Here is a 26639-nt window from a genome sequence, read left to right on the forward strand (position 1 = left end):
CAAAAACTTGAATAGGTACTTCACAGTTTAAGTGATGGTTGGTAAAGATTGAAAAAAAAAGGGAACTCTAATTCACTGCTGGAGGGAGTATAAATTGGTACATCCAGTTTAGAAATTCCAATTCCCCTCCTAGTTATCTACCCAATATAAATACACCAAAAGATATGTATAAGAATGTCTATAGAAGCACTTTTTGTAGTTATCAAAGTCTGGAAGAAACTCAAACGTCCATCTGCAATGAAGTGAATAAATTGTGGTATATTTATATAATAATACACATCGATGAGAAGAAACAAACTACAACTGTATACAACAACATGGATTACTCTCACAAACAATGCTGAGTGAAATAAATGAGATACTAAAGAATATATACTGTATGATTCCATTTATACAAAGTTCAAAAACAGGCAAAACTAACCTATGTTAGAAGTGAGGTTAATAGCTACCCTTGAGAGGGTAGTGATTTACAGGAGGTAGAAGTAGGCTTCTGGGGTTCTGGTAATATTCTGGGAATTCTTTTTTTAATCTGGGTGGTGGTTACATAGCTGTGCTCAATTTGTGAAAATTCACTGAGCCAAATGCTTTTGATTTATGAACTTTCCTATTTATATGTTTTAGTTCAATAAACTTTACGTTAAAATAAATTAGCCAGCCTGAGGAGAAGCTGAAAGGGGGTTTTAAGCAGTAAAAGGTGACAGCAATAAGGAACAGAGCCTCAATTCCCCACAATGGAAGGCTAGAAACCAAGTCATTCATTTAATAAGCACTTCTAGGACTAGGAAGTACCTACCTGAGTCTTCTGAATAGCCTATTAGGAGGAGATGATTACACTCACAGAAAGGGAAATATGGGTGAATAAAGTCCTGTTTGGTTACAGGTAGACAGTCCTAACCCTTATTTTTTGCTATAAGGGAAAGAGAAACTTCAAATAAAAAAGAGATTTAAATTTTTGTCACAGAAGAGTCTTAGCCTCTCCTTTCACTTGTGACCTTATGTCCACACCCAGACAAGTGCTCCCATATGCCACTCCTCTGAACAAGGTTAGAGCTCCCTCTAGCACTTTTAACTAAGGAAATACCACAGGCCTTGACAGAGCTGACACAGTTTGGGGCTGCCCACAGTTAAATGCAATATGGCGATTTTTATTTTTAATTTGCTTTAATTGTTGCTATGATATGAATAATTAATAGGCTGCCTAAGCCAGTTTTGTAAAGTTCACAGTACAGAAAGCCAGGAGAGAAATATCTACTTAGAAAGGAGGCTTAAAAATGGTTATAACTGCTATAATATTAGAGAATTCGAAATATTTATTCATGATTTGTGGCAACATTATGTTCCACCAACAAAGAAACATGCTACCAAGCACTTCCTACTAAAGAATTCCTAGTCTTCATCTATTTTTTCTTCATGGCTGCGTAACCATGTACCTATAGTGCTGTTTAAGAACAAAGTAGGTCAGTGTTAGGAGAACCTTGCTCTTTGGTGGAGGAGAATAGAAAGGTTTCACTGTAAATAGTTAACCTAGTTCCATCCATTCTAAAACAACTATTTATTAGCATTAAATAACCCCCTGGACAAGAGAAGCCTATTCAAATTGAAGCCTATATTCTTTTTCCATACTTGCAAACTCCCTTTTCTACTGACACCTTAACCATTGGAAATTATGTTGATGCCAATACCTCTCCCCAGCAATACCTATTTCATGTTTGGGTATCATCAGAAAGTATAATTTAGAATCAACGTTGTAATCTTACCCAATCCAGACAGAATTTCAGTAGGTTCTAAGAGTTCTATGATTACAATACACACAACCATTCTGGGAATGCAGCCAGAAATAAAAGCAGCTTCATTTTTCACTGTTGGAGTCTAACTCTTCCCCACCCTGAAAGAAACACTGCTTTTCAACACTTTTGTTAAAATTAATACAAATATAAAACCAGCTCATTAACAAGTTCCTTGAATCAAGGGAGGAGAAAGAGAGAAAGAAAAAGAAGAGAATGTAAAGTCATCTTAAAAAAATCATTTTAGGGAAGACCATTGTGTGTTATTCAATATACTGCATTCTAAAAATTGAAAAAATATTTTCTATTTTCAGTCAAAAATGTCCAACAAATATTTCCTGTGAGTTGTTTTCCTTAGCATGTGGATCCCTCAAAAAGTGTCCATAGTTAAAGGAAACTTCAGCAATTACCAAGGGGAAACTTTTACTCTTTACTTTTTTCAACATCCTAAATGGAGATTAACACAAATCAATATAGCTTCCTCTCTCATGCTGTGGTCACTGACAAGCACCCTTCTGCCAAAGACAGTATGCTATGGACATCATTCTGGAACTTTCCTACACATACCCCAAAGCCATGATGCCAAGTCATCACCTTAGTTTGATTTTGTGTTATGTCTGCTGGTCACATTAACATGGCCCCAATCATTGCAATGGTGTTTTCAAATTAGGGGTGAAATATTCTGTGAAAAGTTATTCACTAACCTATTGAGAGCCTCAATCATGAGTTTTGTTTTTCCTAAGAGAGGATTCACCACTGCTTCTCTCTCAAATCACCTAGTATCTGCTGGGAGCCTTACATCATGATCTACAACAACAACGACAGATCTAAATTAACACAACAGAAAGCTATTTGATGCTGCTTCTTGGCTTCTCCACGTCACTCTTTTGTGGCATCCAAAGGCTTCAGAACCCTGGCATTAATTAACCAACAGTTTTATTACACACAGTCAAAGCCTGAAAAGAAAAGCCTAACAGCAGGAGGAGATTACAAGGCTCAATTAACAGTTTTACTTTTATGCACTTGCCAATTTTGAGGTATTTTTTAATTTTTATTACCTTGTATGGAATGCTGAAAAGGAAAATACTATACAAGTGCAAGAGAAGAATAACAAAGCTAAAATGTATAACTGTATCATTTTATATAACCAATTTACCCATTCTTTTTGTTTTCCAAGTCCTGTCCGGTTGTTCAGTAAATTCTTAATATTTAATAGGCATTTGGTAAATTCTTAATATTTAATAGGCATCACAGAGAACTACTTTTTAGATAATTGCATCCCCACCCGCCAAGTGCCACATCTACTCTAATACCTATATAGTGAAATTCACGAAACACAGTGGTTGAAAGCAGGGGGCTGTGGGGCCAGACAGACTGAGTTCAAATTCCAGTTGGGTTCTAGTTTATCACACGTAAAACGGGGTAGTATTATCTACACTTAATAAGGCTGTAGTGAGGGTTTGGAAACCCTGGTGGCGTAGTGGTTAAGTGCTATGGTTGCTAACCAAAGGGTCAGCAGTTCGAATCTGCCAGGCGCTCCCTGGAAACTCTATGGGGCAGTTCTGCTCTGTCCTATAGGGTTGCTATGAGTCAGAATCGACTGGACGGCACTGGGTTTTTGGTTTAGTGAGGGTTTAAGTGAGGATGTATATAAAACCCTTAGCTCAGTATTTGGCACATTACAAACATTTAATATCAGTACAAAAAGGTTATCAAATTTGGTGATACGATCTCTGGATTTTAATACTTTAAAGATATATTCCGTAATTTTTTTTTTTAGAAGTCAGATTCAACAAACATAATTTGAGGATCTACCTTGTGCTAGTAAAAATTAATCTTACACAAACTCCACAATGAAAAGAATTTTGCATACAATTTGCCTTTTAGGAGTAATCTGTATTACACATTTTCAATTGAGGGGAGACGGGATAAATAATCTAAATATCAAAGTTTTGAAGTTTTAAGAGCACTAAATAATAGTATTAATTGGAAATCAACACCAACCTAAACAGCTGACTAAAAATTAGTTGTATAAAACTCTTACTTAATACTTACTCTTATTGCATGATCTCACGTTATAATGTGTTCCAGGTTACAACTTGCATTCAAGTTTATATTACTCAGTACCCAAACCTTTCTTTGTAATTTGTATATAATATCCATAAAACTGTACCACTGCAAACGGAATCTACTGAATCCAGAAACATGTAAGGTCTATGCCTACTCTTTACCTTTTATAACAACAACAAAAAAAGGTATATTTCATGTACCTAATAAATTTCAGAAACTCTTAAGTATTATTCAGTGAAAAAGCTAAAGAAGAAAACTCCTTCAGCCTATCAATTTTAATGTCTAAAACTGTCTAAAATAGTATATATCAACACTACAGAAATATATATATAAAGCAAGATTAAAAAAAAAGCTGATTTTTTTTAAAGTTCTCTAATTAAAGTCTAAAGTTTATAAACACCCCAATTCTAATCTACAACCTACACAAGAATAAGAGACATAGACAAACTGAAAATGAACCTCACACACAGATGTAAACAAAGCCACTCTTCAGGTTGCCCATTAATCTGCTAGTGGCATATTCATCTTATTTACAGTATTATACCCCCTGCCATGATATTCCATTACGGAGTCACGCTACAGACTCCATAGTTAACACTGTAGGAACCTCTTCTTTCTAAACATGGTTTTCTCCCTATATTTCCCTTTTGGCTTGTTCCCAGGTTTAAAGAAAATCTTTATAATTAAATTTTTTATGCTGTTAGATAATCATAGAAAATGTGGACAAAATTAGAGAAGCGACATTTGAGATATAAAGCACAATTAAATTTATGTTCAATCTTCTAGAAGTATTTTAACACTCCTGTGTTTGTCATGGTCTTAGTGCTCCATGGAAGCAAGTGCTCCTTACATACTTTACAAGTCTCGGCCTGAAATTTACTTCAACCTTAACCAACAATTACTTCTATTCTTTCCATTAGAGCATATCTAGGGAGATTCCAATACACTTATATTCCAATATAGTTATATAGAGACAGATATAATGATGATATTTGCTTGTTTAGTTTTTGTTTTCATTTACTTTCAGTGAACCTGTTTCTTCTTAATCAGCCACCCCGATCTAATCTTCCTCTCTGAAACAGAGGATTTCAAGGTCCAACTATTAATTGTGACACTGTCATCATGATGTCTTCTCAATCACCAAACCATATAGAAGCATGCATACAAATACAGAAACTACTTGCTGAAGTTGTAATCAGACAGAGCCTAGGCTCTGAAGCCTTAAGGGACATTTTTTTAATTGACAAAATTAATTACCAAGATTAATTGGGAACAAATTTTTTGGTATGAAAGGACTGCCATTTCCTGCTTACACTGTAAATCCTGACACAAAACAGGATGAGATCTGTATTCCAAAACAATTACTAAGGTATGAGTCACCGCCCTGAACTGAATACCCAAAACTGCCCCATTTAGTTTGTATGCAATACAGTGTAACATGGAGCCACAAGGTCATCTTAGATCTTTTAAAGATTTTATATACACAGATATATACATACACACACACACACATTGATAAACAACAGCTGTCGTTGAGTCAATTCTGACTCCATGGTGACCCCATGTGTGTAAAAGTAGAACTATGTTCCATAAGGTTTTCAATAGCTGGTTTTTTGAAAGTAGATTGCCAGGACTTTCTTTCGAGATGCCTCTTGGTGGACTTGAACCTCCGACCTTTTAGTTAGCAGCTGAGTGCATTAACTGTTTGCACCACTCAAGGACTCCAAAGATCTGCATACTATGTTGATAAGCTAGGTGATTATTATTAAGCATTTAAGACTATATGGTAGGATTATTGACTAAGTAACCCAGAATAGAGATAGTTAAGTTTTCTGGATAGAGTACTTGGCTCTGTTCAGTCTGAACAAGACATTTTATTTTTTTTAAGGAGCAGGGAAAAAGATGAGGAAATAATATTTGCTACATGTCAAAAGTGCTATAGAAATCAAATGGATATATAAACGGCAACTGGTTTTAAAGATACGTGGAGCCTCCAAGTATCACTTGAAGGACAACCTGGTGTGGTAGAGCCAGGACTCTGAAGTCAGAGAGATATGACTTCAAAACTTGACTCCACAACTTAAAGATGTGAAAATTTCGAAAGAGGCTTAACTTCTCTAAGTTTCAGACTCCTTAACTGTAAGACAGGGTAATATTTATTTTACCAGGTTCGCATGATGATTAAAACAGATTACATACAGCTAGCACAACCGTGTCTAAACACACGGATTCTTTAAATATTAACGCATTCTCTCCTCCTCAAACTTCTGAGTAGTACGAAACTGGAAGAAAAATAAATGTCTTCCATCCTGAAGGTACTTTGAGAAACAAAATTAACATTTTCAATTCTTCATATGGGAATACATTCCCAAACAAACAAACAATCCAGAAGAGAGAAGAAAACTAAGAAATAATGGTAAAATTCTAAAGATTCAACTGGTTCCACATACAAGAATTTTAAATAGGGGTATGCTGGGTGCGCTCCAAAGGATTAGACTGATGAAAATTTTCTCTAGGATGAACCCTACTGATGAGCTTTGGGATTAATGGAATTTAAGGTGACTTGGTAACTCTAGGTCTGTTAAAACCAAAAATCAAACCCAGTGCTGTTGAGTCAATTCCGACTCATAGAGACAAAGAGTAGAACTGCTCCATAGAGTTTCCAAGGAGCACCTGGCGGATTCGAACTGCCAACCCTTTGGATAGCAGCTGTAGCACTTAACCACTACGCCACCGGGGTTTCTCTAGGTCTGTTAGGAAATTAAAAATGAGTTTCTTGGTCACTGAACCACTTGGACATTCCTGGGATTACTATATAAATAAACAAAAAAATGCCCTCAAAAAAAGAATGTCTATTTGAACACTGATCTTAAGAAGCGAATCTTATTGGAAAAGAACTCTAGTAACAGGAACAAATACTGGCAAGATCGCTAAGTCAGATGGAACTTTAGAATTGCAGGGAAATGGGGAAAATATTATTTTGTTTTTATAGAAACTTGGTACAGAGTGAAATAGTCGTTCAGGTTCATAGCTCATTTGTCTTACAAGCTGAAGTCACGACACAAGAATAAAATTTTACATGTATAGATCCTGAGCTCATGGGTACTGAAAGGTTCAAAAGGAGGACTCGAGTTTCACAGCTTTGTAAGTGATATATTTACACCATATGACTAAGAACATATTTATTCATGGAGAGCTTATGAGCCCAGGCTTCTGAAGCTGTCAAACTAGTAGAGAGGAGAATGTTTACACCCGTGAATAGTCACAAAAACTCGTAAAAGCTTTAAGAATAAAAATTTCTTTTCCAGATTAAAGACCACAGAAAAATACGCAAAATTCTACCTAGTGGGCTTTAGAATACTGATGTGAACAGTAATGCCATTTTCTTAAAGTGTGTGTGTTGGGGGGGAAGACAATATTTGGTATTAAGGCAATGATTCTAAACTACAGATACATACAAGTTTAAACAAATATTTTCAGGAAAATTTCACTATCAGTCAAAAAATGCAACAAAAGAAGAACAAGATTTCTGCTCTCACACAATCCCCTGAACTATATTAAGGAGGTTTTTTTTTTAGGGAAGTGGAAGGGGGGTGGGTGCTGGGGGAAGTGAATTTTGTTCTATGAGTTTTGCATGGAGAAGACATACTACCAGGGACTTAGTCTCTGTAAATACAGTATCTTGTTTTTTTAGAGTTACAAGGCTAGAGAGTGACTCTACAATCTCCATTAGTTATAAAAAAAAAAAAAAAAATTTTTTTTTTTAGTTATACATATCATGAAAAAAGTCCTATTAACTATGATTAGATACCTAACCTGAATATTTCATACTGTATTTTATTCTTTCCTGATAATTCTGTATACTTAGATGGATACCAGGTAACTAGCTTTTATATATGAATACACAAAATGCCATTTAAGTCAATTAACTGTTAATACTAACAAAATTTTTTTGTATCTCATGACATCTGGAAGATATGTGAATTTATGTATATGACCTAAATTATACTTTCTTCCACAAGTTATACTGCACCACTGACCTTAAGGTATAGAAATTAAAATACTGCAAACCATAATGGCCTTATTATACTTTCCTAAAGTTAAAGCTTGCCAAGGAAGGTCCAGAAAACAGGCGCTGATTTGATATGGAAAATTTAGATCATTAAAGTCTTCTCGAGGGCAGCGGGTTTTATAGCCTCATACCATATTTTTCAATATTATAGGGATGATTAACAAGGTTACAATTTTAGTGTAACTGAGCTTTAAATGGATGATCAGCCTTTAGTCTCAGTTACCACATAAATTTTTTACCCCCTCTTCATCTTATAAACACCATAAAGAAAACTTGATTGATATTCAATTCTCAATTACGTAAATTGAAATAACACAGCTTCCTACACTGCAAAGTCAATGGTATAGAGAAAAAAAAAAAAAAAACCCTGAATTTCCTAATAAACACAATCAGGAAAAGAACACAATTTTAAATACGCCACAGCTTACTGCCTAGGTTTTGCTCCTCTTTTAAACAGCTCAAAGTGACAGAAGTGCTCCTACCCAGAAAACCCTCATTTTACTTGTGGGAGTAGAACTCTGAATTGGGGAAGAGGGGAAGGGAGGCCGAATAGGTGAGTCTTTTAAAAATTTAATTCCTCTGGTTACCTGATTTAAAAAAAAAAAAATCAAAACTTAAAACCTCCAGCCTAACACCAAAGAAAGTGTCCTGGTAATCAAAATCCTAAATGATCCCCAATATTTGTGACATTACTTTGGAAAGCAGGCAATATTTCTTAAAGTCTTTAAACCAGGTCCAGAGTGAAAACGCAAGGCCTGTATACAGCAAGAAAAGGGTAATGTAAAACCCACAGATCTTTTTCTCCCCCTTTTCAGAAACTGTGCCTGGTACTGTGCAGCTGTGGTCCTGCCTGCACCGTTCCCTCTGTTTCCAGTCTTGCTAATTAAAAGGTTGATCACAGAACAATGCTCTTCTCATTAATTTCAGGGTTCCGATTGGGCAGGATCCCTGCTTATCCCACCTGATCTTTTCACACTGCTGAAGTTAATGTGACAGGAGCCCGAAGATGGATTACCTGCTGCCATATTGCACATCGCCTCCAATCAGGAGCTATCTGTGTAAACTGATTGTTCTAATTTGCTCTCATTATTTTTACAATATCAGGAGAAAATAACTCACACAGCTCACTGTCAAAGCCATGAAAATCAGCCATTAGTTAAACCCAGACACTGAGTGGCTTTATTAGAGGCACTGCAGTTTATTGATGTGGCTCTAGTCAAACAAGGCAGCATTTGCTTCCGTAGAAGGAAGCGTTTATACTCAAAGTAAATATTTATTGTAATAATACCCACAGCAACATGATATTTTGAAGAATTCTGTTTTTATTTCAGAAGCTTGGTTTTGACACAAATTAACAGCAATCAAGCGGCTGGGTTGGTATTTGAAAGTAGGTAACGTTTAGTGCGTACTCGGTAGCATGAAAATGTGTCTATTAACTCAAATCTATGAGCACTCTTCACCTCCTACACCTCCTATAAATAAGAAACCCTATTCTGTGACTACAAATGCTCATCAGTAAATATGGGTGGTTTTATTTTGCTCTATGCAACAACAAATATTTTTCCAAAACAGAAATTTTATGAACTGAGGAATCAAAATTATTTCCATAATGATCAAGCAGGATAGTTTTAAATAGGACCATATTCTTAAACAATGCAGGTTTTCAACAAGAAAGATTACTAAACCTTTTTTCACAGATACTCACGATATATTCTCAAATTGGAAAATAAGCAGCAGAGTAAAGCCAGCTAAGCAAACAGAAAACTGTCCTAAGCCCTTCAGTAAGAGAAGATTTCTTAAAGCAGAAGGTAGGGCTCTGCAAAGAGGTTTGATATTTCGCACTGTCTTTAAAAGATTTGTTCTGGGCACAAAGAAAATATATTTTCATGTTGTAAAGAATATGCTAAATTCTAGAATAAGAAAACAGATTTGATCTTGGCATTTCCAGGCTTGCCTGACTACGAACATTTTGTGAGAATGTAAGCTAAATGCTTCCTAAACAGCATGGCGGGGGGGCGGGGGAGGGACTGAAGAAAGGGGACATAAATAATAGAAACCGATGCCCTTAAATAAAGGAATTTATCTAATCCACATAGTCTTCCCTCCCAGCCGCACCCCCACCCCTGATTTTGGTATTAGAAGGAAACATGGCTTCCTCCTGTTTTCTTTTATACTGAGATTCCTAGGTAATGAGAAGGCAAGAGTATGCCCTTCTTGCTGCTCCCCTTTTAATGGCCACTTTTCTTTTTCTAAGAAACAATGTGTGCCATGCTTTTCTCCTTAAAATTCCTGCACTAAAAGACTGCACCATACTGCACTCCGCAAAACGTGCTGATGGCGCCAATTACAAGCCCCCAGCCGAAAGCTCCAGCCCCCACCATTCGGGCAGATTTATGCGGACTCTTGCCGACGTTATTACAAGTCAGAGTTTATTGGGAAATTGTTACATTATGCGGAGTGTCTAACAAATTGCTTATGCTGCTATAATTGGATTACAACAGCCGCTTGCTCCCACCGGTAAGATTAGGCAAGTAGGACTCCTGCCGATCTCTGAGCGTTAGCAGTAATTTTATTTGCCTTGCCTCTCTCTTTCCTAACAACATGCCTCTCTCCCTGCCAGCTGTCTGCTGAAAAGGCACAGGCTTGTTCCTTGGCCCTAACAATGCAATTACAGCCCCGCAGATCGCACTGTTTGTGCATTAAGTACAGAGCCAAAACGAGGCGAATTGATCGTTTGACTTTTGGAGAAGCCATGTGATCTCTCTGCGCGGGTGATCCGACATGCATCAGCAGGCAATACTGCAGTCAATTCTTGATGAAGAACTTTCTCCTTCGCCCTTCTTTCCCTTAACCTTTCCCTTTTCGCCAAGGAAGACACTGACTGGGCTCATCTCAGCTAATCTAGATCAGTCCACAAAGGCAAACTCAATTGTGTTAGCTCCCTGGCTAGATAGAAATGTGAATAGGTTCTAGCATCTTGAAGTGCCTCAGTCAGATGTATCAGTGGTTCCCAATAGCTGAACTGCTGCTGCTATCTAAAAAAAGGTTCATAAAGAGTTCACTGAGGAAAAGAAGTTTCCTAGAAACAGTGCAGTTTGAAAGAACTATAGAAAAGTTTTAGCTTTTGTCAAATATAACTACCTTGGAATGGCTTTGCTATAAAGCTCTGTCTATATATTCAAAGGCCATCAAGAAATCAGCAATGAAATCTGTGTCCTGCCTTTCTCTGCAGATCTGCTCTGCTGGAAGATGCTGGCAGCCAAAGTGCAGAATCAATGCAGCTGGACTTCAGGCATCAAAACTGCCAGTATGATCCCCACTCAGGGCAAAGTTTTAGAGGTATTTTGTAGACAGCTTTTACTTTGTTTCTTTTTCTTGTACGCTTAACAATGAGTGCTGATAGGAAGGAGCCTGTGTAAAGCAGTTACTTTGATTCTAGGGCATAATTCATGAAGATTCTGGACAGGGGTTGGACTTTTTTTTTTTAATTAACTGTCTTCTTGGTTGGAAATGGCTTTGACATCTAGCAGTTTTAATATAGACTAGGATTCCTGCTGACACTTCCTCACCAATGGCATATGCTACTTAGGGTTCCTGAAGCTGATTACACAACAAATGTGTAGTCAGTCTGCTGACCCATTTTGGTGCCCCACGTCTGTATTCTTAAATATCATGCACATCTAGAAAGGAATGTATTCTTGTATCCTTAACTGGACAAATGCGCAAACTTCAATCTATAACAGGAGTCCTTGCTTCTATTATTAGTTCAAAGTGACCTTGGAAAAGTCACTTTACTGTGTATTTCTCAAACCCCTCTGTAACTGTCATTAGAAAATTTAACACGCATTAAATTCACGTGGACATTTAAAGATGAAAGAAAAAAATATTTCGGAACTTCACTCCTGCTTTTTGAAACAGCAATAAGGCTAACGTGTAACATGTGACTCCAGAGATTTTCCCAACCACGCTGGCCTCAATAATACAGTTAAATCTGAATATGTTCACTACAAGGCCTAACGTTTAGACCTGAGAGAGACGCCTGTGCAAAAGAATGGACCATCTGACATGCTACTTGTGGAACAGTATATTAAAGAAGCCTGTTAACATGTAGTTTAAAACTCAAAAGAAACTCTGAACAGCTGAAATGCCTTATAAATAGCACAGACCCAGAGGAAGTGCAAACGTCTGCATTGTGAATTGTAGATCTTAATTACCGACAATGGCTGGTACAGCAAGTAGCACAGAAAAAAAGGGAAACAGTTGCACTGTTCATGGTTGGCAATAATTCTTCAAGAAAATATTTACTATCAATCAGTTATGAGAAAAGGGACTCTGTGCTCGTAAAACAGCACGTTGCTTCTCATACCAGGACCATTTTGCTTCAGCATAATCTGAATTTAAACAGCTTGTTTCCTGCGGATATAATTTTGGAAATAAATAAAACAAGTCTTCTATCAAAATCTGGAGTGAGTGCAAAGGAACATCACATTTTTCTGTCTCAGTCAGTTGCAAACAAATTATTAGTCTCAAGTAAGAAACAGGAACAACAACAACTAAGAGAGAAAACATCTACAGAGGACTACTGAAGGGGTTTATCTCTCAATCACAAAGAGGCAGAACTTCTATCTGAGCCAAGAATCCAGGCAAACCAAAAGCCAAACCCATTGCCATCCAGTTGATTCTGACTCAAAGCGACTCTATAGGACAGAGTAGAACTGCCCCATTCGGTTTCCAAGGAGCACCTGGTGGATTTGAACTGCTGACCTTTTGGTTAGCAGCCACAACTCTTAACCACTACACCACCAGGGTTTCCAGAATCTAGGCAGATGTGTGCAAATAGCTCAATCTGAACTGTACTTGTTTGTGTGTGTGGGGGGGGGTGTGGGTGTGGGTGTGTATAAAGGTAAATTAGGGAAAAGCCAGAAGCCTGAAACAAATATTCAGTAATATTGACTGAAGTCAATTAAAAAAAAAAAGAAATTAACGCTTTTCAGTTTTCCAGTTAGTTTTCTTCACCAATTAAAAAAACATCACGCAGGTTGACAATTAGGCAAAACATAATTATGGATTTTAAAGACTAAGTTGACAGTCAATAATGACTGTCCACCTAAAGCTACAATAATGTTCATCATGTTCCAAACACAAATCACATGAACTACAGGGTTATAATTAGTAAGAAGAAAGGCTTTTGAAGAAAATAAGAGACATTTCAATGCCTCTAAATACTACTTGGATTAAGTTATAGTAATAAAATGACTCCTCCCTCATTGTTATTTTAAAATCTTAGGCCTCATTCTTCAAGTTAAAGATTTAGAAGATTATTGTCAACCTAGGGAGGCTGTAGCGAAATCTTTTATTGTCTTACAGCTTTGTTTTCTGGTATTCTAAAGAGACTAATGGGTATGCCTCTCATAAAGCCATTGTGAGACTAAGATACTTCTGGTAAAGAAGTGTCATGTACAATGTACTATATAGGGGTCCAAGGATAACAGCATTGCTGTTTGTAAGGGAATAACTGGTATTAATGTCCTCTCTAAAACTCACATAAACCATATTCAATAATATTTTAGAATATAATTAGTATCTCCACCCAAACCAAAGTCACTTTTATCAGAATTCAGTTACTTTGAACTAGTCAGAGGGGAAAAGTGGTTGATACCACCATATTATAGTTGCTCTCACATGGAGATAGTTGGACATTCAAGGCCACATTGGAGAACGATCTGAAGCAACAATAGATAACTGTACCAAGTGAAAAGCTACTGTAGCCTTATCAAGCGTAGCAGATCAAACTATCCAGTTAGGGTTAAACGTGAAGAACAAGTATAGGGACAAGCTTGCAGACCTACAAAAATAATGGCAAGTCATTACCTTTCAAAGGTCAGAGGCCAGTGGAAACAACGGAGAATCGTGAGACACCATATAACACATATATAAGAAGGGAAAACTCTTCCACTATTCCCGTGTTCTAGGTACCTCACTGGAGGTTATTGCAAGGGAGAAATTTTTCCAGCTACATGTTTTTATTTGCCATTGATCAACTGATTATTGGCTCAAATCTGAAGCAGTGAACCAGAAGACAGGAGGCAGGCCAGTAAAGGAAACCAGCGAGTTAGGTGGGTTCCAATAGGAAATGATAGAAGTCATTATTAAGAGTGTTTAAGGGGAAGAAGAAAGGATATAGGTGTCAGAAAAATGTTAAAATAAGCAAGAATGGGATGAGAGCATCACCATCTGCAAGCATGTAAAACAGACTGATGAGCAGCAATGAGCAAACTTATTTCCTCACCCAAGAGCATAAAAGAAATTATGTCATTGTACCAGATGCCAGAAGATTTCTAACCATGCACCACTGAGGTACAGGGTGGGAGGAGGGAAAAAACACATCATAGACACACACCAACATAACTATGTAGCTTAGAGATCCTGGTTTACAAAGTATGGAGAAAACAAAAGGAACAGATGCTCACTTGGCCAGCTCTCAATGCAACTCATTAAAATCGTCACCCTGTCCTTGGATCGGTGCTCAGGCTAAGATTTTACCTTGTTTAGCTGGAAGTCACCCACTTGTGTTGAAGCTGAGAGTACCATAGCCAAAAAGGAGAAGGGTTATTTTTAAAGGCCCAAATGATTGCCCGCCAATGCACAAATAATAGATATAAAATAGGGTCAATTAACAGTTGAGAGTTATGACTAAATGACTGAAAAAACAAATGCATGTAATTTATAGTACTCATGTTTTACGGCAAATTATTAAGACATTCTAATTTAAGAGACATTTACTGACAAGCTCTTTTTTATTTTTAAATAAACTTTAGAACAGTTTTAGGTTCCCATTAATGGTGCAGAAAGTATGGAGCTCCCATATGGCCCCTTCTCCTCTACACACTGTTTCTCCTATTATAAACATCTTGCATCCCTGTGAATCCTAACTTCTTTAAGTATAATTTTTAATAAGTTCTGACATTTCTTATATGGATCATACCATTGGCTATATTCTGTATGATTATTTTCAGTTGATAAGCTAGGCTCAAAGACTGCTGCATGTTTTATGAAATAAAATAAAAAGTATTCCTATCCTTCAATAAAATAGGAATAGAAGGGAAATTCCTCATTATAATGAATGGCATCTATACAAAACCAACAGCCAACATCATTCTCAACAGAGAGATGCTGAAAGCATTCCCCCTGAGAATGGGAACAAGACAAGAATGCCCTTTATCACCACTCCTATTTAACATTGTGCTGGAAGTCCTAGCTAGAGCAATAAGGCAAGAAAAAGAAATAAATTGTATCCAAATTTGAAAGAAAGAAGTAAAACTATCTCTATTTGCAGATATGATCCCATACATAGAGAATGCCAAAGATTCCACAAGGAAAAACTAATAGAAAGTTTCAGCAGAGTAGCAGGATACATGTTCAACATACAAAAATCAGTTGGATTTCTTTACACCAACAAAGACAACTTTGTAAAGGAAATGAGGGAAACGATACCATTTATAATAGCCCCTAAAAAGATAAAATAATTAGGAATAAATCTAAGCAGGTATGTAAAAAACCTATACAAAGAAAGGTATAAAACACTATTACAAGAAATCAAAAGAGACCTATATAAATGAAAAAACATACCATGTTCATGGATAGGAAGACTCAACATTGTGAAAATGCCAATTCTACCCAAAGTGATCTACAGATCTAATGCAATTCCAATAGAAATACCAACAGCATTCTTTAACGACATGGAAAAACTAATCATCAACTTTATACAGAAAGGAAAGAGGTCCTGGATAAGCAAAGCATTACTGAAGAAAAAGAACAAAGTAGGAGGTCTCACACTACCCGATCTCAGAACCTACTATGCAGCCACAGTAGTCAAAATAGCCTGGTACTGGTACAGCAAAAGACACATAGACCAGTGGAACAGGATCAAGAACCCCAGATGTAAATCTATCCACCCATGGTCAACTGATCTTTGACAAAGGACCAAACTACATTAAATGGGGAAAATAGTCTTTTTAACAAATGGTGCTGTGTTAACCAAATGTCCATCTATAAAAAAATGAAACAGGACCCACACCTCATGCATCATACACAAAAACTAACTTAAAATGGGTCAACCAAAAAAACCAAAAACCAAGCCCATTGCTGTCAAGTCAATTCTGACTCATAGGTACGGATCAACTCCTCAAAAAATAAGAGCACCATAAGTACTAATACAATCCAAAAAAAAAACAAACCATACCCACTGCTGTCGAGTGGATTCTGACTCATTGCAACTCTATAGTACAGAGTAGAACTGCCCCATAGAATTTTCAAGGACTGCCGGGTGGATTCGAGCTGACAACCTTTTAGTTAGCAGCCATAGCACTTAACCACTACACCACCAGGGTTTCAAAAAATGAGGCAAAGATCTAAATATAAAACCTAAAATGATAAAGATCATGGAAGAAAACACAGAGACAACACTAGGGGCCCTAATACGTGGCATAAATACAACACAAACCCTACCTAACGATGCACAAACACAAGAAGATAAACTAGGTAACGGGAGCTCCTTAAAATTAAACACTTATGCTTATCAAAAGATTTCACCAAAAGAGTAAAAAGAGAACCTACAGACTGGGAAAAAATTTTTGGCTACAACACGTCAGACAAGGGTCTAATCTCTGAAATCTACAGAATACTTGAAAACCACAATAACAAAAAGACAAATAATCCAATTAAAAAATGGGCAAAAGATATGAACAGACACTTCACCGATATGAACAGACACTTCACCAACGAAGACATTCAGGAAGCTAACAGACACATGAGGAAATGCTTGTGGTCATTAGTCATTAGAGAAATGCAAACCAAAACTACAATGAGATACCATTTCGCCCTGACATTACTGGCATGAATTAAAAAAACAGAAAATAACAAATGTTGGAGAGGTTGCAGGACATATCTGGTTTCATGCACTGCTGGTGGGAATGCAAAATGGTACAACCACTATGGAAAATGATAAGGTGCCTCCTTAAAAAGGTAGAAATAGAAATACAATACAATCCAGCAATCCCACTCCAAGGAATATATCCTAGAGAAATAAGAGTTGTCACACGAACAGACATATGCACACCCATGTTCACTGCAGCATTATTCACAATAGCAAAAAGATGAAAACAATCTAAGTGCCCACCAACAGAGGAATGGATAAACAAACTGTGGTACATACACACAATGTAGTATTATGCAACCATAAATAACAAGGATGAATCTGTGAAGCATCTCATAACATGGATGAATCTGGAGGGCATTATGCTAAGTGAAATAAGTCAATCACAAAAGACCACTATTGTAAAAACCCAAGAAAAGGTTTACGCATAGAAAAAGACAACCTTTGATGGTGATACGGGAGGGGAGGACCAGGACAGGAAATCACTAACTAGATAGTAGACAAGAGTTAGTTTTGGTGAAGGTAAAAGCAATACACAATATAGGGGAAGTCAGCACAACTTGATGAAGGGAAAGTCATAGAAGCTTCCTATCCAAAAACTTTGAGGGACCAAGTTACCAGGGCTGAGGGCAGGGGGCCATGGTCTCAGGGAACATCAAGGTCAACTGGCGTAACATAGTTCATACAGAAAATGTTCTACATTCTACTTGGGTAAATAGCATCTGGGGTCATAAAGTTTACAAGCAGCTATCTAAAATACATCTACTGTTCCCATCATGTTCCAAGCAAAGGAGAATGAAGAAAACCAAAGAAACAAGGAAAATATTAGTCCAAAGGACTAATGGACCACATGAATCAAAAATCCACCTGGATCAAAGGAGAATGAAGAACACCAAGAACACAGCATAAATAACAAGCCCAAGAGACAGAAAGGGCTACATGAACTAGAGACTTACATCATCCTGAGACCAGAAGAACTAGATGGTGCCCGGCTACAACCGATGACTGCCCTGACAGGGAACACAACAGAGAACGCCTGACGGAGCAGGAGAACAGTGGGATGCAGACTCCAAATTCTCATAAAAAGACCAGACTTAATGGTCTGACTGAGACTAGAAGGACCCCAGCGGTCAGGGCCCCCAAACCTTCTGTTGGCCCAGGACAGGAACCACTCCCGAAGCCAACTTGTCAGACATGGATTGGACTGGACAGTGGGTTGGGGGGAGATGCTGATGAGGAGAGAGCTACTTGCACCATGTGGACACTTGAGACTATGTTGGCATCTCCTGTCTGGAGGCGAGATGGGAGGGCAGAGGGGGTTAGAAACTGGGAAAATGGTTACGAAAGGAGAGACTGGAAGGAGGGAGTGGGCTGACTCATTGGGGGAGAGTAAATGGGAGTATGTAGAAAGGTGTATATAAGCTTATATGTGAGAGACTGACTTGATTTATAAACTTTCACTTGAAGCACAATAAAAATTCTTAAAAAAAAAAAACTAATTTGTGCTGTAAACTTTCACCTAAAACGCAATGAAAAAACAAACAAAAAAATGAACCCCTTAATCGTTCAAAAAAAAAAATCCCTATCCTTGGATTTTTGTAGCAGAAGATGGAGACAACATGATATCAGTCCTTGCTCTAATAATAACAGTAGTAACTGAGGGGCTGGATGTATAATACAATGTATCAAAGTAGTTAAAGTTGAGAATGTTACGACAGTGAAAAATCTCTGAATGGTTACAAAGGCAATAATTTTATAGATATGCAAAGTAAAAATATACAAACAAAGACCATATTGGATGTTATTTACTCATGGACTAATCAAAATGGTTGACATTTAAATTTAGGTCAAAGTTCCTGAGCATTGAAAGATACTAGGGAAATTTGGTTCACAGTTGATACGAAAAGCCTCAGATCTCTAATACTTTATCTGTGTATCTAGGGTATAGAATGGTACATAATTACATATAAGAAAGATGTAGCTGATATGTATGACTAAACATACTTGTTCACTCAGATAAAGATTACTAAAAGCAATATTTCTATCAAAAGCCACTCAATAAATAATAATAGTGATATAATAATTGGATTTTCTACAGTGTGTTTCACAATGCCTATAATGGTACACTCTATACTTAATTGCATTTAAAAATGATGAACTTATAAAAAACAATTGTACATTATCTTACACAAATCTTACTGACTTGTGACAATCCATAACTAGTGCCAAGTAACAAATGTGAATTTGTCTAAAGTGTGATCAGAATATATAATCAAAAGATTTTGCTGCAAGTGAAGAGAGAGAAATCAACTAGCAACTTTCTTTGGAGAAAATGATTCCTGCTCGTATTCATTCTTAAAATATATAATCCTATAATACTCTTAATAGCAATACTGAGTAGAGATGCCCCTAGATAAAGCACTGTTGCCATGTGGTACAATATACATTGATGAGTAATATCACTTACTTTGGCCACACAATTTTCAGTCTTCATAGCAGTACTTGCTAGACATACTGTTTCTTGGTTTAAGCAGAGTCTGGTGCAGCTGTTGTAAGTCTGTAAAGAGAATTTTTGGAAACAGGTTTGAATACTGCTACATACGGTTTTCAGATCTGTCCTATTTCTCAAAATCAACACACAAATGAACCCTATCTATAAATTTCAGATTTATGAGGGCTGAAGGACAAGGTAGGGAAGGGAAGGCAAAGAAAGTGAGAGTCCACAAGAGTCACTGATATGACCATGAACAAGCATGTGAACAGCGGTGGGGGTACTGGCTACACAGCTTTTTTTTTTTTTTAATGCAAAATTTAAGAACTTAGTTCTGTTTAAAACACAGCAATTACTATTCTGAAAAAAGATCTGTTCTTGCTTTTTTCCTTACACCTTAAAAAAAAAAAAAAATCAAGACCTGAAAGTAGCAAGAAGACATGCTTCTTACTCAGAACAATGGATAAAATTTTTCCAACTACCCAGAAGAAAAAACTCTAAAACCAATCAGAAAAAACTCTAAAACCAATCATTAAGTCTTTGAAGGAATACTGCAATGCAAGGATAAATAAATGAAGCATTGAGTTTTGCTTTAAGAAGAAAAAAGGATAAACCAAAATTGAGAGCAGGACATTAAAAAAAAAAAAGGATAAATCAACATTTATCCAGGTCTTAAATCATTCCTTAAGTGCAGTCTGTTTAGGAAATGAATTAAAATAGAACAAAGCACAGAAAATGGATTAAAATGCATATACTTTACAGTAAGCAAACTCATTATTAAAAACTGGCCACTATATTAATAAAAAAAGTTTCCTTTGAATCTTTAGTTTTTACTGATAGTGTAAAGCATGGTTCTCACACTTTAGTCCGAATCAGAATCATCTGCAGGGGTTCTGAGAACTTGCATTTTTTAACAAATTGGCAATTGATATTAATGCTGCTAGTCTGGGGATCATACTTTGAGAATCACTAATATAAACATTAGTGTTGGAATTAAGGAGAAAACTCTTAAGACTTGGATAATCTCTTAAACCAACAATAGGAAACAATCAACTCTTTAAAATTTTGAGATAATTTTAGATTTAAAGAAAAGTTATTAAAAATAGTAGAGTTCTGTATACCCTTCACTAAGCCTCCTCTTACGTTAATGTCTTATATAACCAAAGGACATTTATCAAAATTAAGAAATTAAACTTGGTACAATACTTTTAACTATAAAGTACAGAATTTTTTCGAGTTTCACCAGTTTTCCAACTAATGTCTTTTTTTTTTTGGTTCAGGATCTAATTCAGGATTCCATATTGCATTTAGTTCTCATGTCTCTTTCTGTGACTCTAATCTGTGACAATCTCTTAGTTTTTCCTGTCTTTCATGACTCTGATACATCTGAAGAGTACTGATCAGTTAAACTGTAGAATGCAACCCTCAATTTGGGTTTGTATGATTTTTCTCATGACTAAATTGAGGTTATGCATTATTGAGAAGGATACTACAGAGGTGATCAGGAAGTACGTCTATCTGGTGATATTAACCATGGTCATCTGACTAAGGGCGTGTCTGCCAAGATTCTCTACGATAAACATTATTTTCTCTTAGGAGTTACTACTAAATATGTTGAGGAAAATATTTTGAGACTATATATTATTCTGTTTCTGTTTAAACTTTTGTGCACTAATTTTAGCATCCATTGGTAAATCTTGCCTATGGTAATTTTTATTCTGATGTTCTAATGGTGATTTTTTATTTCCCTCATTCCATCTACACTTATTAATTTGAATTCTTCTATAAAGCAGAGTTGTGATTTCTCCTTAAATTCATTTATCTATTTAAATCAACATGAACTCATGATATTTATTTTAAATAATTCATCTGGACAACTTTAATTCTCTAGAAACAGGAAGATAAAAATAGGATTTAAGGAAAAAATGGAGGGGAAAAAAAGTCAATAGAGATATACACCTCCCCATCAACATTATAAAATTAGTTTTCTATTTAAACAAACTGAACTTTCAAAAATTTATTGACTTAATTGTTTTATCCTGTACATCATTTAAGTAAAAAACATTATTTCAAAACACTCATTTTAGAACAATAAATTGGAGCATCTGACATTGGCATACAGGGACTATTGGTACATGTATAAATCAAGAAAGGTTATATGTCAGGGTTGTATCCTTTCACCATACTTATTCAATCTGTATGCAGAAAAAATAATCCAAGAAGCTGGACTAGAGCAAGAAGGAAGCATCAAGATTGGAGGAAGACTCATTAACAACCTGCGTTATGCAGATAACACAATCTTGCTCGCTGAAAGTGAAGAGGACTTGAGGCAATTACTGATGAAGACCAAAGACTGCAGCCTTCACTATGGATTATATCTCAACATAAAGAAAACAAAAATCCTTACAACTGGACCAATAAACAATATCATGCATGATTAACAGAGAAAATATTGTAAGTTGTCAAGGATTTCATTTTACTTGGATCCACAATCAATGCCCATGGAAGCAGCAGTCAATAAATCAAATGACATATTGCATTGGGCAAATCTGCTGCAAAAGACCTCTTTCAAGTGCTAAAAAGGTGTCACTTTGAGGAGTAAGGTACACCTGATCCAAGCCATGATATTTTCAATGCCTCGAATGTATACAATAAATAAGGAAGGCTGAAAAAGAATTGATGCCGTTGAATTATGGTGTTGGCAAAAAATATTGAGGATACCATGGACTGCCAGAAGAGTGAATAAATATGTCTTGGAAGAAGTACAGCCAGAATGCTCCTTAGAAGCAAGGATGGTGAGACTTCACCTCATGTACCTTGGGCATGTTATCAGGAGGGACCAGTCCCTGGAGAAGGACATCATGCTTAGCAAAGTAAAGGGTCAGCGAAAAAGGGGAAGACCCTCAACAAAATGGACTGACACAGTGACTGCAATAATGGGCTCAAAAACATCAATGACTGTGAGGATGGTGCAAGGACAGGGCAGTGCTTTGTTCTGTGGTACACAGGGTCACTATGAGTCGGAACTGACTTGATGGCACCTAAAAACAACAACCACATTGATACATGTATATTCTGGGGGCAGGGTTCTTTTGCAACTATTGATACCTAAGACATTTACTATGCACAATTTTTTTTTTTAAACCCAAATCAACTTACTATGTTTTCTAAAGACATTTATGAACTAGTCAGTATTTAGTGAATAAATCTTTAAGAAACTTCTAGGTTCGATAACGGCAAAGAAGTTTGTACTGGATTAACCCTCTTGCACACAATTATAAACTATAGACAAAATACAAAAAACTATTTAAAGGTACTGGAGAGTGACCTAAAATGGGCAGAAATTGGGGGAAGGGTTGACCCTTGAAAGCGAATCATATTGTTGTTGATCATGTTTTGCCATCGTGTTGGCTCCGACTCATAGTGACCTTATTATGTAGAACAGAATAAAATGTTGCCTGGTCCTGTACCATTCTCATAATTGTTGCTATATTTGAGCCTACTGTTCAAGCTACTGTGTCAATCCATCTCACTGAGGGTCTCCCTCTTTTTTGCTGAGCCTCTAACTTTACCAAGCATGGTGTCTTCTCCAGCAATTGGTCCCTCTTAATGACACATCCAAAGTAAGTGAGACAAAGCCCCGCCATCCTTGCTTCTAAAGAGCATTCTGGCTACACTTCCTCCAAGAGTGCTTTGTTCATTCTTCTGGCAATACATGATGTATTCAGTGTTCAATCTTGGCCTTTAAATATCATTCTGCACCTAAAGGAACTGTAACTCCCTGGCGAAGTGGCCGATTCCAGGACTAGCAGGGAAAATGTAAAATGGACCTGGATATATTTGGAGAATAGTGGAAATGTGTTAAGGGGGTACAGAAACCAGCCTGAAGGGGCCCTCTACTTGATATGGCGTAATGCAAGCATTAAAATACAAGACAGTAACAGAGTAGAACCTGTTGAACAAAACAGGATATATTTCTTGAAAGACACAAATTACCAAAACTGACATGCAGTAAGAAATAGAAAATTTGAATAGCCCTGTGTAATTTAAATAAATTGAAAAAATGTTACTAAAAAAATCTTTCCACATAAATTTAAATCAGTTAAAAAAAAAAAATTTCCACAAAGAAAACTCAAGGCCCAGATAGTTTCACTGGTTAATTCCATTAAGTTTTCAGGGAGATATAACATCATGATCATATACAAATGCTTTTAGAAAACGGAGGCAGTGGGATGCCTTCCCGTCTCACTTATGATACCAAAATCTGAAAAAGACGTTACGAGAAAAGAAAATTACAGACCAATATCCCTCATGAACACAGGCTCAAAAATTCTTAAGAAAATATTAGCAAATCAATCCAGCAAAAGATAAAACATTATGACCAAATGAGGTTTAAGCCAGGAATGCAAGATTTAATATTTGAGGGGAAAAAAAAAAAAAAACCAATGTAATTCACCATACTAACAGAATAAAGAGGACAGGGGAAGAACCTATATGATAATCTCAACAGATGTTAAAAAAAAAAAAAAAAAAATGTTTTTTGACAAGATTAAATACCCATTCATGATAAAAAAAACCTCAGCAAGCTAGAAATAAATGGAATGTCTTAATCCCATAAAGGATATGTAAAAAAAACCTTCAATTAACATTGTACTTAATGGTGAGAAACTAAATTATTATCCCTTTAAGATTGTGAATAAGGATATCCACTCTTACTAACTCTATTCAACATTATATTGGAGATCGTACTACCAAAATAAAGCAAAAAATGAAAAGCAAACGAATTGGAGAAGAAATAAAACTGTATTTATAGATGACATAATTTTGTATGCAGAAGATGCCAAAGAAGCTACTAGAACTAGGAAACAAGGTAAACACTCAAAATTTGATTGTATTTCTATATACTAACAACGCTCAACTAGGGAGTGAAAAAATTTTTACAACAGCATCAAAAACCATTAAATGCTTAGGAATAAACTGAACAAAATACATGTAAGAAATGCACACTGAAAACTAAAAAACATTGTTTAAAAATACTTAAAAACACAAGTAAGTAGAGAGATACACCATGTTTATGCGCTAGAAGGCTAAATATTGTTAAGATGGCAATTCTACTCAAATCGACATTTAGTTTCAATAAAATCCAAATCAAAACTCCATAACAGAATAGCCTAGAATAGCCAAAACAATTTTAAAAATAAGAACAAATATGGAGGACTCATACTACCTGATTTCAAGGCTCATTATATAATGCTACTATAATCAAGACAGTATAATACTGCAGTAACAATAGGCAAGTAGATTAATGGAACAGAATACAGAGTTTAGAAACTGACTCCTTATACAGTCAATTGATTTTTTATAAAGGCATCCGTGTTATTAAGGGAGACAAAGGAAAGTCTTTTCAACAGTGGTGCTGAAACAACTGAATAAAAGCATAGGTGAAAAAAATGAACCTCAAATTGTACTTGACAGAACACCTAAGAATTAATATGAGATGGATCATAGACTTATAAAAGCTAAAATGTATAAAGCTTCTAGAAGAAAACACAAAAGAGTGTCTTCACAATCATGGGATAGGCAAAGATTTCTTAGGGCACAGAAAGTATCCTATCTAAAAGAAAAAATGTTAGACTGTACTTCATTCAGAAATTAGAAACTTCTGTGTCAAAACACACCACTAATAAATAGGCAAGTCACAAATTGTGAGAAAATATTCAAAACACATACCGAAGGACTGGTATTCAGAACTCTATTGAGTTGGTTTCTCAATAATAAAAAGATAAACAACATGATTTTTTTTAATGGCTAAAAATTTCAACAGATACTTTACACAAAAAAAATTTGAATGGCCAATAAGCACATTAAAAAATACTTAACATTATTAGTTAACAAGGAAATACAAAATAAAACTACAATGAGACACCACACACACTTACTACAATGGCTAAAATTAAAGAGTCTGACAACACCAAACTCTGGGAGAAAGTAGAGCAACCAGAATTCTCATACATTACTGGTGAGTGTGTAAAATGGTTTAACCACCTGCTTGATAGTTTCTTAAAAAGTTAGACATACATTTATCCTACCCAGCCATTCCACTCCAAGAGAAATGAAAACATACACTCACCAAAAAGCTTTAAACAACAAGAGCATTCACGGCTACTTCATTCATAATAACCAAGAAATGTAAACAGCCCAGGTGTCCACCAAAAGCAGAATAAAAAACAAACTAGTACATTCACTCAATGGAATATACTCAACAATAAAAGGGAATAAACGACAGATATACATGACAACATAAAAGAATCTCAGAAGCGTTATGCTGAGAAAAAGAAGTGAAGCCCTAAAAATATATGATTCCATTTATATGAAATTCTAGAAAAGGCAAAACTAATCTATAGTGACAGAATGCTGATCAGTGTTTGATTCATGGGGATGGGGAGACTGGCTGGGAAGGCACCCAAGGGAACTTTCTTGGGTAATCAAAACGTTCTATAACTTGAGTGGGGTGGTGGTTACACAAGTGTACAAATTTATAAAAAATTCATTGACTTATACAACTAATATGTGTAGATTTCACTGTATAAAAATTTTATTTCAATAAAAATATAAAAAGTACAAAGTGGTATTTTTAGGAAAAAAGTATTAAGAGTTCGATTAAGTGGTTACCTGTTACTGTTACCCGTTGCCGTCGAGTAGATTTCAACTCATAGTGACCCTAAAGGGCAGAGTAGAACTTCCCCATAGGATTTCCAAGGAGGGGCTGGTGGATTCAAACTGCTGACCTTTTGGTTAGCAGCCGTAGCTCTTAACCGCTATGCCACCAGGTCTTCTGATTAAGTGGTAGGTCCAGTTAATTAACAAAAATATTATGCTATTTTTATTAAAAAAAAAAAATTAAGTCATGAAAGCTACTTCATTTTCCTCTATAAGTACTTCCCTGCCTCGACCTCCACCCCCAAAATGAGTATAATCTATTCAGGGGAATATTAGATAAATTTAGGAAACATGTTCCAGGTCTTTGACAGTTTCCAAAGTTAGGCTACATACATATATATAGGCTTTTATTTTCTAGCATTTCATCTGTAAAATGGGTATATAAATCTTGTTTATTTCCAAAGAAAGTCAAATATATCAGTAAACTAAGACTTGTCACAGTTCTTTGACCACTCTGAAATAAAAAGACCAAATAAATTTAATATTTTACAGTCAATATTTTACTATTGTAAGACCCCTTTTAGGTTGAAATCCAGCTAGTAAATATAATAGAACAGGCAAGATAGG

The 26639-nt window shown here is 36.0% G+C and overlaps 1 protein-coding gene across 16 annotated transcripts in view; it reads right to left on the minus strand.

Moving 5' to 3' along the window:
- Positions 1-26639, minus strand: part of BTRC (beta-transducin repeat containing E3 ubiquitin protein ligase) — a 187150-nt gene that overhangs the window by 53185 nt on the left and 107326 nt on the right. For all 16 annotated transcript variants that reach the window (XM_064269423.1, XM_064269425.1, XM_064269422.1 and 13 more), the window contains one exon: positions 19329-19418. In XM_064269423.1, the coding sequence (XP_064125493.1) occupies positions 19329-19418 (90 nt within the window). The remainder of the gene's footprint in view (positions 1-19328; positions 19419-26639) is intronic.

Source organism: Loxodonta africana, chromosome 16 (assembly GCF_030014295.1).
Source record: "Loxodonta africana isolate mLoxAfr1 chromosome 16, mLoxAfr1.hap2, whole genome shotgun sequence".
Taxonomy (NCBI): domain Eukaryota; kingdom Metazoa; phylum Chordata; class Mammalia; order Proboscidea; family Elephantidae; genus Loxodonta; species Loxodonta africana.